Source organism: Nicotiana sylvestris, chromosome 4 (genome assembly GCF_000393655.2).
Source record: "Nicotiana sylvestris chromosome 4, ASM39365v2, whole genome shotgun sequence".
Taxonomy (NCBI): Eukaryota; Viridiplantae; Streptophyta; class Magnoliopsida; order Solanales; family Solanaceae; genus Nicotiana; species Nicotiana sylvestris.
Window position 1 is genome coordinate 178777666 of NC_091060.1, and position 13345 is coordinate 178791010.

The following is a 13345-nucleotide window of genomic DNA, read 5'->3' on the forward strand; positions in this document are numbered from 1 at the left end:
ACTTTTGAATATAGAAATAAAAAGTAAAACAGATTTGTTAACGAGCGATTCATCCTCCAATAGGAGCTAACAAGAGAGTTAATTTGCTCATCTCTTTTTCTTAATTCAAATCTTGAAACATACGTTGGACTATTGGTGATTTAGTTGGTCGTCAATGCAGATACCGAAAAAGAAAAGTAACCGTAGACAGCATCAGATCTGCATACAGTAATTGAAAAAAAACACTTCATTTTAATACAACTAAAACAATGAGGAAAGAACCAAATACAAAGTTCTGTGGAAGAAAGAATGAGACCTTGAGTTAAGGTCATTCAAATTAGCAGCTAGTGGTACACAAATGGCCGTAGTAGTAGTAATAAGATATTACTTCTAAAACTCAGAAATAATAAGGACTGTATAAATAAAATTCCTCTCTATTAGAATTGCAAACTTTGCTTAAAGTGGTCGTGTGTGCCGGCCAGCCACTTTGCCACAAAGACGAGCGTTCCTTGGAATTGGATATTCGTCTCTCAAAGAAGTTGATGTAGTGTAAACTCTCATGTATAATTGTTGTCCGAGGTATTGTCGTGCCCAAAATTCAGTCCTTAGGTTCCACATTCCTACATTGTCCAATGCAATATATATTGCAGTCCATGACTTAGGATACACCTGTGAAATTATAGCGAATAAAGTTCAGTGATCATATGTGAAATTAACTCGTGTTCCTTGCCACTAAACAAGTTACTTCGAATTCTTTGATTTTTTGTTCGTTTTAATGTTACCTGAGTTGTGCAACGTGCAACTGCATCACGAAGATTGTATCCGTTTCTACTAGCTTGAGTCCACTGCCCTCCATCCATCCTGCATATAACATCAAATTTCAATCAAAATCAAGATTCAAACAACGCGCATATGTTAACAAAAATAGTTGATCACTACATACCCTACAACCCAGAAAGAGTAGCCATTAAGATGCCAGCTTTGAACGATGTCCTCATTGTTCTCGAATACAATCTCAATGAATTGCCTGTAATCAGCGCCTAGAACAGACGTGTCTAGGAAAATTCCTCCACCACTTGGAGCATCAGATATGCTTCCAACGCGGAATCCACCAACTTTGAAGTAGTCAAGAAGCTTGAGAGGAGTATCAAGTGGCACAAACGACACGCTGTTGACTGCATATCTCTGTTTGCCATTCACTTGACCAGCAGAACTAGCAAGTCTGATGGTTCGGGTTGTGTTGATCATACCATAATGGTATGAACCTTGTGGATTTGGCCTTGGTCCACTTGCTGACAAGTTTGTCCTAAAATACACAATCAATAACCAGGTTATACGAACATATAATGCTTATCGGCTACTTTTAATCAGCTAAGCCAAACAACCTCCAGATATGGGTTCAGTGGAAGTTGGTCATACCTGATGGATCGAGCCTGGTTAAGGGACCAGTCGATTTGGATGGTAGGACCACCAGGAGGAGGACCGGAGACGGGGGTGTTAGAGTTACTATAATGAAGTACACCGGTGGTAGTGAGGACCGGAGATGTGAAACGCGATGAAACGACTATGTAGTGATCTTTAGCTTCTTGATCAGCTGTAATGAGGACAGAGTAGGTTTGGCCAACATGAACATCAAGTGAGGAATAGGTAGTTTGCAATGTGTGTGTTCCCTCTACTTCAACTAATTTCATCTTGTGTCCCTCAATACGGAAATTCAACGAATTTTGTAATCCAACATTGGATATCCTCAGTCTATAAGTTTTCCCTGTTATAAGAAAAACTCATTGTTAGATTTTTCAGAAATGTGATGACATTAGGCTATGAATTTTCACAGATTTTAGTAACCAATATTCCTCAATTTTTTTTACCTTGCTCAACTGTGAAAGAAACACCATTAGGTCCACGTCCATTGATAAGAATGCCATCAGGAAAAGGTAACTTCTTTCCTCCATCAAGAATTGCTTTCAACGCCTGTATAACAGGAAATTCAAATAATAATTTTGAGTTTCTATCACTGAATTCAAGTGTGTGTGTATATATACAAAACAAAACTTATTTTTTACTTTTAGTTTATTTGGTATGATGACTACATGAGTTGAGCTTAAATAGCAAGTGAGAATTCATATAGCCGACCCCAACATGTTTGGAACGAAGGCCTAAGTTGCTCCAACATGGCAGTTTAGGTGCCGCACCTGTGTCGATACAATACTAGTATGGGTGAGGGTATTGGGTCCGAACCGGATCTAGTAAAACAATTTTGGGTACTTTGACCATGACAGACAGGAAAAATTCGAGACGAAATAGTTGTTGCGGTTGTTGTAGTTTCTATCACCGAGCAATGGCTATATTTTTATTTGATTTAACTCAACTCAAACTTATATATCTACATTTCTTTTTCCAAAACAATAACCTTGGCCCTTAAGTATTGAAAGGTAAAACTTGGTTAACAAGCCTAGGATCAGATGAACATTACAAAACCATACTTCTTTTTGCGTTTAAATAAAGTAATTTATATATTTACATCTTTTTGACTCTGCTCAATGATGTTAGCTCAGTACAAGAAGTTTGGTTTGAGAATTAAAAGAAAAAGTATAATTTCCTGTTCATGTCTCCTATGGAGCCCGCAATAATAAAAGATTTAGTCAAGTACAGACCCAGCAAGTAATGGCCCACGAGAAAAAGCACGCTATATTCCAAAAATGCAACAAGCCAAACAACATTACTACTTTACCTTACCGACACTCAACACATTAGACAACCCCTTGTCCATATGACTTTTAATTGGTTTCTCGCCGTACTCGCGCCGGATTAAATTCGGATTTGTGGCAGAAAGTTTCACATTGGAAGTAAAGAGCTTACTAATAAAAGCGAGTCTACACCAAAAACTTAAACGCGAGACCAATGATTATGGATGAAGGAGTACTTGTCTTTCCACCACAACGTCACTCTCCATATGACTATTTGTACATACAAACATACAAGTGTCCCGAAGTACTTGCAAAAATTAAATGCATTTTAACAAATTAAATTTTACAAATCAATATAAAAAAATATTTACACTATCAGATTATTAAAAAGATAAAAAGCATACCGTGTGGTTTTTCTTGTACCAATCTCCAATGAGGACAGTGTAATCGTCTGCAGGGTCCGGGAAAGGAACGGGAATTCTAGGCCTGCTGAGAATTTTAATTCCTCCGAAACCACCAGCAGCTTTGTGAAATGCAAGAGAAGGGAAATAGTAATAACTCCCTATTTGATCTTTCATTTGTAGAATGTATGTGAAGTTTTTTCCTGGTGGTATTGGGCATGTTGTACCATATACTCCGTCTTCAAATGAGTTTCTTCTGTTTTGTATTCCATTCCTTTATATATTCCAAGATGTCAATTTAAATCTTTAAATGAAGTAATTCACAAAATGTAATTTAGTAGAAGGACATTGATTTAGCTAATATTTAATATTTAACAGCTGAAATGGCCAACACATTATGGACAAAAGCACGATCCTCAAAAAGACCAGAGGAAAAAAGATGTATTTGAGACAGAATAAGCAGCAACTTTTCACATGCATATCACATGATCTACCGACTAGTTACATTCAATCTAATTTTTCAAACACTCATAATTATTTTCAGCACACCAAAGTAACCATGTGTTTTTGCATATATAATGAGAAAAATCCACGTTATTTTAATTTATGTTTTTCTTTTACATTCAATATTCGAAATTCACTTGCTCAACTAAAGGCAGAACCTAGAATTTTGCAGTCGTGGGAATACCATGATATTTAATATAAATATTATTTCACTGCTACAAAATTAGTACAGGGTCAATGCTAATATTGGACTATTTCTTGAAAACATGAAGTTTTTGCTGAAGTTTTCGAGCACCGGCAACCCCTCGACCTATAGTGTGTGTCCACCTCTAACTCACTTCCTCGACTGATCTGGATTCATGCTGAAAGTCGTTATAGGAATAAAACACTCTCTGATAAAAATATTTATATTTTTAAGACTCGAATTTGCGATTAAAAAACACTGTTGCTTGCATCGTTGTCTAAAATGACTAATTTGGAAATAATTATACAGCTGGATAAGTGACTAAAATGTGGCCAAAAATCACTAAAAATGACGAGTGGCGTATAACTTTAGACAAAAGTCAAGATCCAAAAACCAATTCATAATCCGACAACGTTGATGTCAAGCACCATGTGGTACTTTCTATTTTTGTTATATTAGTTGAAGCCAGCAATGAAGCAAGTGGTGAAGTTGTCTTCTAAATCCTACCTAAACTAGTACAAAATAACTAATTCCACACCAAATTTTCTACACCAGTGAATTTCATTGTCACCAAATCAATCGATTTTAAGATCAGATCTACTACTTGCTCTAACTTGTATGTTACTTCTTCTAGTTTGAACTTATTCTCTAGTATAATATTCTACAAGATATTGAAATTACCCAAATCAAATTGTTTCTTTATAATGACGCAATAAATCAGCTAAATGAGAAGGAATCAAATGAAAAGAAAAACGAAAGGCTCTCTTATACGGAAGAAATTTAAAACTAGCCAGATTTACAAGTGGTCATTCAAAAATAGTCACAGTTTCAAAAGTCAATCGAAATTTAGCTAATTTTCATGTAAAGATAAATTTGAACGAAAACAGTATTCAAAATCTGAAAAATACTCCAATATAATATACTGGAGCTTGAAGTTCCAGTATACTTTGCTGGAATTCTAGTATATTATACTGGAGTTCAAGTATACTAATACTGGACCAGTCTTTATTGCAGCAAAATAGTGGCTATTTTTTAATGACTTGACAAACGCTGACTATTTTTGAATGACCAATGCAAAAACTGATTAGCTCGTGCTATTTTGACCTCTTATATCCAACTAGACTCTGTTTTGCTAGTATTTGGGCAGTGTACAATTTTCGACTTTAACCACATTTACATATTTGAACAATATTTAGAAAAATGTAGATCTATACTAATATACCACAAACTAGCAATAGCTATACAAAACAATTTATATCCACTAATTTATGAATTCCAGTCTGCCTCTCATATTATAAGGGTGACGGACATATACGAATACATGATCTAGAGTTAGTCGGTTTGACATACGTCTATCTTATTGACTATATACTTTTTAAATTTTTTGTATATATATATATATATTTAGTTCGAGCCAAAAATAATAAGTTTGAACTTAAATGACTTAAATATTTCGTCCTACAACCGCCTTTAACTAAAGAATGAGATCTGACTACAGAACCTTTTTAGCTAGACACCTACCTAACTAGATCGAAAAAATTAAAAAACAATATACCTAAACCAATGGAAGTGAATGGACATGAGAATTGTAAATCCTGAGTCAAATTATTATATACAGTCAGAGCTCTCCGTAATAACATTTATATACAGACATTTATAATAAAAATCAATTTTTTCTCGAAACTGATTTCTATGTAATATTATAATATATGTCATTTATAATAATATTTTACTATAAAAATTACAAAATATCGGAATAAACGAGGCTGTTATAAAAAGATTTCGTTGTATAAAGAAAAGGCTGGTGTTCTGATCCTTGGTTTTGGTGAATGGAGATTCAGTATTGAATTCAGGACCCAAAATGTATTCGAATCGTGATATTTCAAAGACCAGCATTATCATTTTGACACGTGATATATTATGTATTAATTACAAAATTAATGTTTAAAATGTGAGAAAATTATGGAAGATTAGTAAATTACCAGGAAAGAAGAAAAGGCTCATCCAAGCTGTTGAAAACGTTGATAATGAGATTGTCATTAGTAACAGAGTAAATATCAGGTCCAGGAAATTGGCCATTGATCAAAATTCCCTACACAAACAGAAACAAAATCACCATTTTATGATCATATATGATCAAAACAACCCAAAAAAACTCAGATCCAGAAGAGAAAAACACACACACACACACACATTCTATTTTAAGAAACAGAGGAAAAGAAATCAACCTGTTGAGGAACTCCAAGAGGATAAATAGTGCCATAAGTAACATTCCACTCGAAGAATCTATAAGGATCTTCTGCTACTGTATTCACAACTAATCCTACCACTAAAAATGCCGCTATTGCGATTTTTAGCGGCACCATTTCTTCTTTTCTTTTTCGTTACACTGAAATTTGCTATATTAAGAAGCAAACTGGAAATAGAAGGATTTAAAAGAAGAAAGAGTGGGTTCTTGGTGGGGGGGGGGAGTGGGTTGGAGGGAATTAAAGTGAAGGGTGATGAAAAGGGCATGGCATATTTAAAAGTGCGGTACAAACTACTACTACTAAAAGACAAGTTGGCCTAGCAAACGGGTCGTTTGGCTAGAATACGATTTATATCGGTATAAGTTATTTTGAGATAAGTTATGTTGGGATTAATTATGCTGAGATTGTTGTTTATTCATTGTTTGATATGTTGTGTTAAGAATGACAATTACATAATTTCTAAAAAGAAGGTATAAGTTATATCGGTGCTAATTACCCCTCCTTCTATAAGGTATAAGTTATCCCAGTGCTAAAATTAACACCTGAATAACTTATACCTAATTTGATAATCAAACAGAGTATTAAGGTGGTATTAAATTTTTATACCACCCTTTATACCTTCTTATACCTTATACCAAGGGGTCGTTTGGCAGGAGGTATTAGAAAAAATAATGAAAGCATTAGCTCTATGCATTATTAATACCTTGTTTGGTATATTTTTTCAACATGTATAATAATTGCATTAGTTATACATCATACTTGGCATTATCATATGCATAAGTAATGCGTAGAAAACCATGGCATTAGTAATACCAAGGTTATTAATGCACGCATTAGCATGATTAAAGACATTAGAGAATATGGAGGGCATTTTTGTAAATAACTATTTTTCTTAAAAATTATGTGATGCATTATAGTGTTAATACACCACACCAAACAGTAGATAAGAAATAATATTCACATAACTAATGCTTGCATTACTAACACATGCATTACTAATTCATGCATTACTAATACACCTTATTCCGCACTATTCTTATACACCCTACCAAACGGCCCCTAAGTGTAATGAAATGGGTGAGATCTCTTTACCGTTAATTAGGTGTGTAATATTCGAGCCTTAGAATAATAGTGATGAAATGGATGAGAAACTTTCACGATTAATGATAGTGATTGAAACTTGAAAAAAAGGTTTTGAAATTGTGTTAACAAATAATTTTTGAAATTTGAAGTTAGGTTTGGACATACATTTTATTTTGAATAAAAGTTGAAGTTTTGTAGTTGAAAAAAAAATTCGCCCGAAAATTATCCTAAACCAGTTTTTGGGAACTTGAAAATTTTTCAAATATTTTTTCCCAAAACATAATCATATTTCATATACGAACATCATTTTCAGAAAAAATTGAAAAAATGAAGCCAAAATCTATGGCCAAACGAGTGGTGTTGAGCCGTAGAATGGCGATGATGAAATCAACGGAGATCACTTCATTGTTAATCAAATGTCTAAGTTTCGAGCCTTATTATGATAAAATGGACGATATCACATCATTGTTAATCAAACGTTTAATATTCGAGTCTTAAATGAAAAAATGATGAAATGGACGAGATCACTTCATTGTTAATCAAACGTCTAATATTCTAGCCTTGTGATGACAAAATGATGAAATGGAGGAGATCACTTTGTTGTTAATCAAACGTCTAATTTTCGAGCCTTAAATGACAGAATGATAAAATGGACGAGATCACTTCACTGTTAATCAAATGTCTAAGATTCGAGCTTTAAAATGACAAGATGATGAAATGGACGAGATCGCTTTACTGTTAATCAGTTGTCTAAAATTCGAGCATCAGAATGACAAAATGGACGAAATCACTTTGTTGTTAATCAATTGTCAAAAATTCGAGCCTCAGAATGACAAAATGATGAAATCACATTATTGTTAATCAATTGTCTAAAATTCGAGCCTCAGAATGACAAAAATGATGAAATGGACGAGACCATTTTACTGTTAATCAAATGTCTAAGATTCAAGCCTTATGATAATGATGAAATGGTACGTCTAAAATTCGAGCCTTATGATGACAAAAAGATGAAATGGACGAGATCATTTCACTGTTAATCAAACGTCTATTATTCGAGCCTTATGATAACAAAATGATGAAATGGAAGAGATCATTTCGTTGTTAATCAAACGTCTAACATTCGAGCCTTAGATGACAGAATGATGAAATGGGTGAGATCACATCACTGTTAATCAAACGCCTAAGTTTTGATCCTTAAAATGACAAGATGATGAAATGGACGAGATCGCATTACTGTTAATCAACTGTCTAAAATTCGTGCCTCAGAATGACAAAATGATGAAATGGATGAGATCACTTCACTATTAACTAAATATTTAAGATTCGTGCCTTAGAATAACATTGAGTAAAAGATGAAATCCCTTCACCGTTAATTAAATATCTAAAGTTTGAACCTTAGAATGATGGTGATGAACGTACGAGATCCTTTTATCGTTAATCAAATGTCTAATATTCGAGCCTTAAAATGAAAAGAACATACGGTAAGATGTTTTTTCATTAAGGCATATACGGTAAATTTTGATATGATACGTAATTAAATTAACAAGATAAAACATACTAGATCCTTTAATCATTAGTCTAATGTCTAAGATTCAAGTCTTAAAATGGAGAAACATACGCTAAGAAGTTTTTTCACTAAATCCTATACAGTACAAATTCAAATTAATTAGCCCAGTAAATTTTGAATATGACGCTATAGTTAAATTAAAAAGATTTTTTTTTTAAAAAAAAAAGTGCCCAAAGTGAATAGTAGCCGTGAAAAAGAGAGGGAAATATTGTGGAAAATTTTGAAATTTACAACTGCATGTCAGTAATTGGGGAAACCAAGCAATATGAAAAATAATTTAAAAAGGCGGTTTGATGTGTCGGTGATGGGGTCCACGCGGTACTAAAACAGTAGTAAATATATGACACCTCCACATGCCTGCTGCTTACTGGTGTCTTAAGTTTGTTCCGAATATTTTTGGATATTATAGCGAACTGTTGTTACAGAGAATATATATTATAATATAATTTAAAAATTGATTTCGAAAAAGTTTGACTTTTATAATAAGGTGTTGTCATATAAGGATATTGTTATAAAGATGTTTAACTGTACTCGTAATAATAAATTACTTGCGAAATCCAATATATGTTTCAATTTTACTCATTTTCAAATATAAATTTTTGCTTCGTGTTTAAAAGTCTTGAGTTCAACTAAATCCGTCAAAAAAACAAATTGCATTCGCATAGATAAAAAAATAAAAGACTTTATAATGTGATTACATAAAAAAGATGATTACTAAAGTTTTTTATATATATATTTATTCAGAAACTGTGATAGTAAGACGCAACAATTATCTCGTTAATAATTAGTTTAAATACACACAAACTATTGCTAATAGCATTAATTTTTTTAAGAAATAATTATATTCATCTCAAGTGAAAGTTTAAAATGTCCTACTACCTTTAATTTGATAAAACTAACATCTAAATGAAGTTGTTTGACTCAAAAGATATTGGAACCTTTTTGAACAACGGAAAAGGGTTGAAAATTTCCTCAAACTATTAAAAAGGGTTTAAAAATACCCTTCATTCACCTATTGGACTAAAAATATCCTTCCATCAACCTTTTTGGTTCACTTATGCTCTTTGACCGTTAGGTCAATGCTGAATTAAAACTAATAACTATTTAAATTTCACGTGGCAACTTTTTATTGGCCAAAATTAAAACATCTAACATATTAGAAAGACCTACCCTTATCTACCAATTTTTTGCACTAACCCGACCCAAACAAAAAGTTTAACTAAAAAAAAAGACCCCAAAATCTACCAAAATCATGACATAGAAAGTTATATGATTCCAAAATCTTTAAAGTATATCACTACCAACTACGCTACATCAAGTGAGCTCCAAGAAGATTGATATTTTTTCCTCCAGATGTTCCAAAAAGGTTAAGATCCAGTTCCTCAATGCTTGGAAATGCATAATATCCGGAAGTACCTACTTGGAACTTACTCATATAAGCTCTTTACTAGCACCGCGTCGTTAGGAAGAATAAACTGGTAACGTTGCCATGTAGGGCGTCTTTTTTTTATTTTGAACTTTTTATTCGAGTCAGGTTAGTGTTGGGGCGGGTCAGTCCGAAAAACGGGTACATATGAGTGGATCTTTCTAATAGGTTAGATGTTTTAATTTCGACCAACAAGAAGTTGCCACGTGGAATTTAAATAATTATTTTTAAAATTCAGCATTAACCTAATGAGCAAATGGTATAAGTAAACTCAAAAGGTAGATGTAGGGGTATTTTTAGTCCAATAGGTGGATAAAGGGTATTTTTAGACCTTTTTCAATAGTTCAGGGGCATTTTTTACCCTTCTCCGTTTGAACAAATCAATCAAAGAAAATCTTAGTCAGACATAATAAATTCCAGATCAAAGAGTTGATAATATAGATAATGCATAGGATGAAAGAAATAAAATTGATCTTATTGAAGTTCAACATTGTGACTCCCATCAATTGATGGGGGAGATAGCTTTACATGTTCTTTTGCGGATTATTTCTTTCATATCAAGATTACAAGAAGAGAACTTAGGAGAGAGGAAGGGGAGTAGATCCCCCCTATCGTAGGTTTTTCCCCTGCTATATATAGCCAAGACACCATTGCCATTTATTTGATCCGACGCTTTCTCGCATCTAGTGAGCCTTGGTCGTCTTTTTAGGCATTACTCCTTCTAACTCGACGGGTGTCGCAAATGGGAAGTAGAGTGGGCTATGTTATTTTTTACTGCCCGATCACTTAGATGGGACGTTGATCAGCTCGGCCGTGACGGTCAGATTTTGACCAATACAGAAGTAAGTACATATCCTGTAGTTTTCGAATCGAATCTCATGGTTAAGTGTTATCTTTCAAATTACACTCACTCTAATTTTTTCCTATTTACTATTGGTGTCGGTAATCATACTGTAGCTTGATTAAATTTAAATTTGCATTGAAAAATCACATATTAGGAAGCGAAGTACTTCCTAATAAAAGCAATTTTATACTTACTCGAACTAAGATTTATGATTAAGAATGAAAGAATACTTATCACTATATTTGAACCCTCACATTAATTTGACTATTAATGTCATTTAGTTGAACTTTTTTTTTCCTTTGTTCTATTTTGGAACCACAAGAACAATCTCCACTTCCAATTAAGAGGTTATGAGTTCGAGTCTCCCCAAGAGCAAGGTGGGAAGTTCTTGGAGGGAAGAATATCGGGGGTCTATTTGGAAACAGTCTCTCTACCCCAGGGTAAGGGTAAGATCTGCGTACACAATATCTTCCTCAGACCCCATTAAGTGAGATTATACTAGGTTGTTGTTGTGTCTATTTTGGAACCACAATTGGTGATGGAATTTGGAAAGAGAGGAGAAGCAAAGTGCGATGGATGTAGTCATGGGAAAGTGCATGTGATGAGTTAAAACCTTGATGTCCCACACCCATCTCACTTTTCGATGATTGATTGCACATTGCACATTGCACATTGCACATTTGCTCTTTTCCTTTTACTTTCCTTTCTGACTTAAAAAAAGAACTCATTTAACTCACCCTCGGCCAACCGCTTCCAGCTGCCATTTTCTCTCCAATAATATTCAGATCACAGAATTTAAGTCAACAATTATTAAATCCAACTTTACTGGGAGTAGTTTTATTGGTATCATAACTCGCGATATCACACTCCAATTAATACTCACTTCGGCCAAAATAAGTGATTTTTTGAATGTTTTCACACAAATTAAGAAATCCGTCTTTTAGCATTAATTAGTAATGAAATTGACCATATTAACCTTTACTATCTCACATAAACACTCCTAACACATATTTCAACACTATTTACTCCAAGAACAATGTAGGAAAAAAATAATTAATTTATTCTTGAAATCTGGAAAAATCAGTTATTTTGGACCGAAGGGAGTACTTTACTAGGAGTAGTCCATGCTATTTATATACCATGTCCTTTTATAATTTTAAATTAAAAAAAAAACAATTTTTTTAGATCTATTATGTGTAAATGACAGATTTTTTACGTATAAAAGTAAATTTCTCATGTGTAAAAAAAAGATAGGTTCATTAAATTTAAAATAAATTTGTAAAGAGCCAAAAAACCAATTGAATTGTTTATGAGTTCTTATCTTAATTTCAAATTAAGGTACAGTAATAACCAGACCAAAGTATTGGATTCCGAACTAAATTTTCTTATAAATTTAGTAATATTTTAATACAAATACAAGATAAAGGCAAAAATTAGGTGCTGTTTGTATATCATGCCCCTTTACAATTTTAAAATTAAGAAAATGATATTTTTAAATCTCTTATGTGTGAAAGACAAATCTCTTACATGTAAAAGCAAATTTCTCATGTATAAAAGAAGAGGTAGGTCATAAAACTAAAAATAAATTTATAAAGAGTCATAGGTTCACATGAACTCGTACCTTTTGACCTAGATTCGCCCCTGAAATATTACTTGACAATGTGCAATAGTTCATTTGATCGTTTTTACGAGGTATGCTCATACTTTTATTTGCATAAAATTAAAAATTCTTGTGATTTATTATTGCCTACATGCCATAGAATGAATACATGAGAAGAATTTGAGACTAATTAAGACTTCCAAATGGGATTGAAGGTATTTCCTAGTTAAGAAACCTTTACCAGAAATGCAGGGACAGAGATTTGATGTTGAACTTTGTACATGTAAAGTTCAACACCAAGGGGTCGTTCGGTTGGAAAAAAGTTATCCTAGGATTAATTATCCCGCGATTAATTATTTCATTTTTCTACGGAGATAAAAAAATACTACTATCTCGGGATTAATTATACTGTAATTTTTTACAAACCAAACATAAGATAAACTCTTCTTAAATTTAATTCCGAAATTAATTATTCCATATTCCTCATACCAAACGAGCCCTAAGAATACCCAAAGAGACAGAAATACTAACCTTATTCTAATCACGTGGTGGATGTATTGAAAAAAGATACACATGAAATGGATTGTCTTTCTATTCAGCCAAATGCTGATTTTTTAAGGAAATGAATCTGTACGTGTTCACATGATAGGTAAAGACGTAAAGTTTATGTTTTGAATATTTAACCGCCCAACTCCATCTCCATAAAAAGAAATACTAATAGTAATACTTAATTATTCCAAAAAGTTGAACTTAAAGTGCACGTCATGCTATGGACAAACACTTTGTTTAAACCAAGTTTCAATACCAATAATAGGACAGAT

At 33.1% G+C, this 13345-nt stretch overlaps 1 protein-coding gene across 1 annotated transcript; it reads right to left on the reverse strand.

Moving 5' to 3' along the window:
• Positions 1-211: 211 nt before the first annotated feature.
• On the reverse strand, positions 212-6274 carry LOC104233441 (L-ascorbate oxidase homolog). Its single transcript, XM_009786839.2, has 8 exons — positions 5984-6274; positions 5738-5847; positions 3071-3341; positions 1848-1950; positions 1399-1744; positions 923-1285; positions 762-840; positions 212-648 (listed from the first exon to the last, which is right to left on the reverse strand). Exons 1-8 carry the CDS (start codon positions 6119-6121, stop codon positions 436-438), a joined length of 1623 nt encoding a protein of 540 aa, XP_009785141.1. The 5' UTR covers positions 6122-6274; the 3' UTR covers positions 212-435.
• Positions 6275-13345: the final 7071 nt, after the last annotated feature.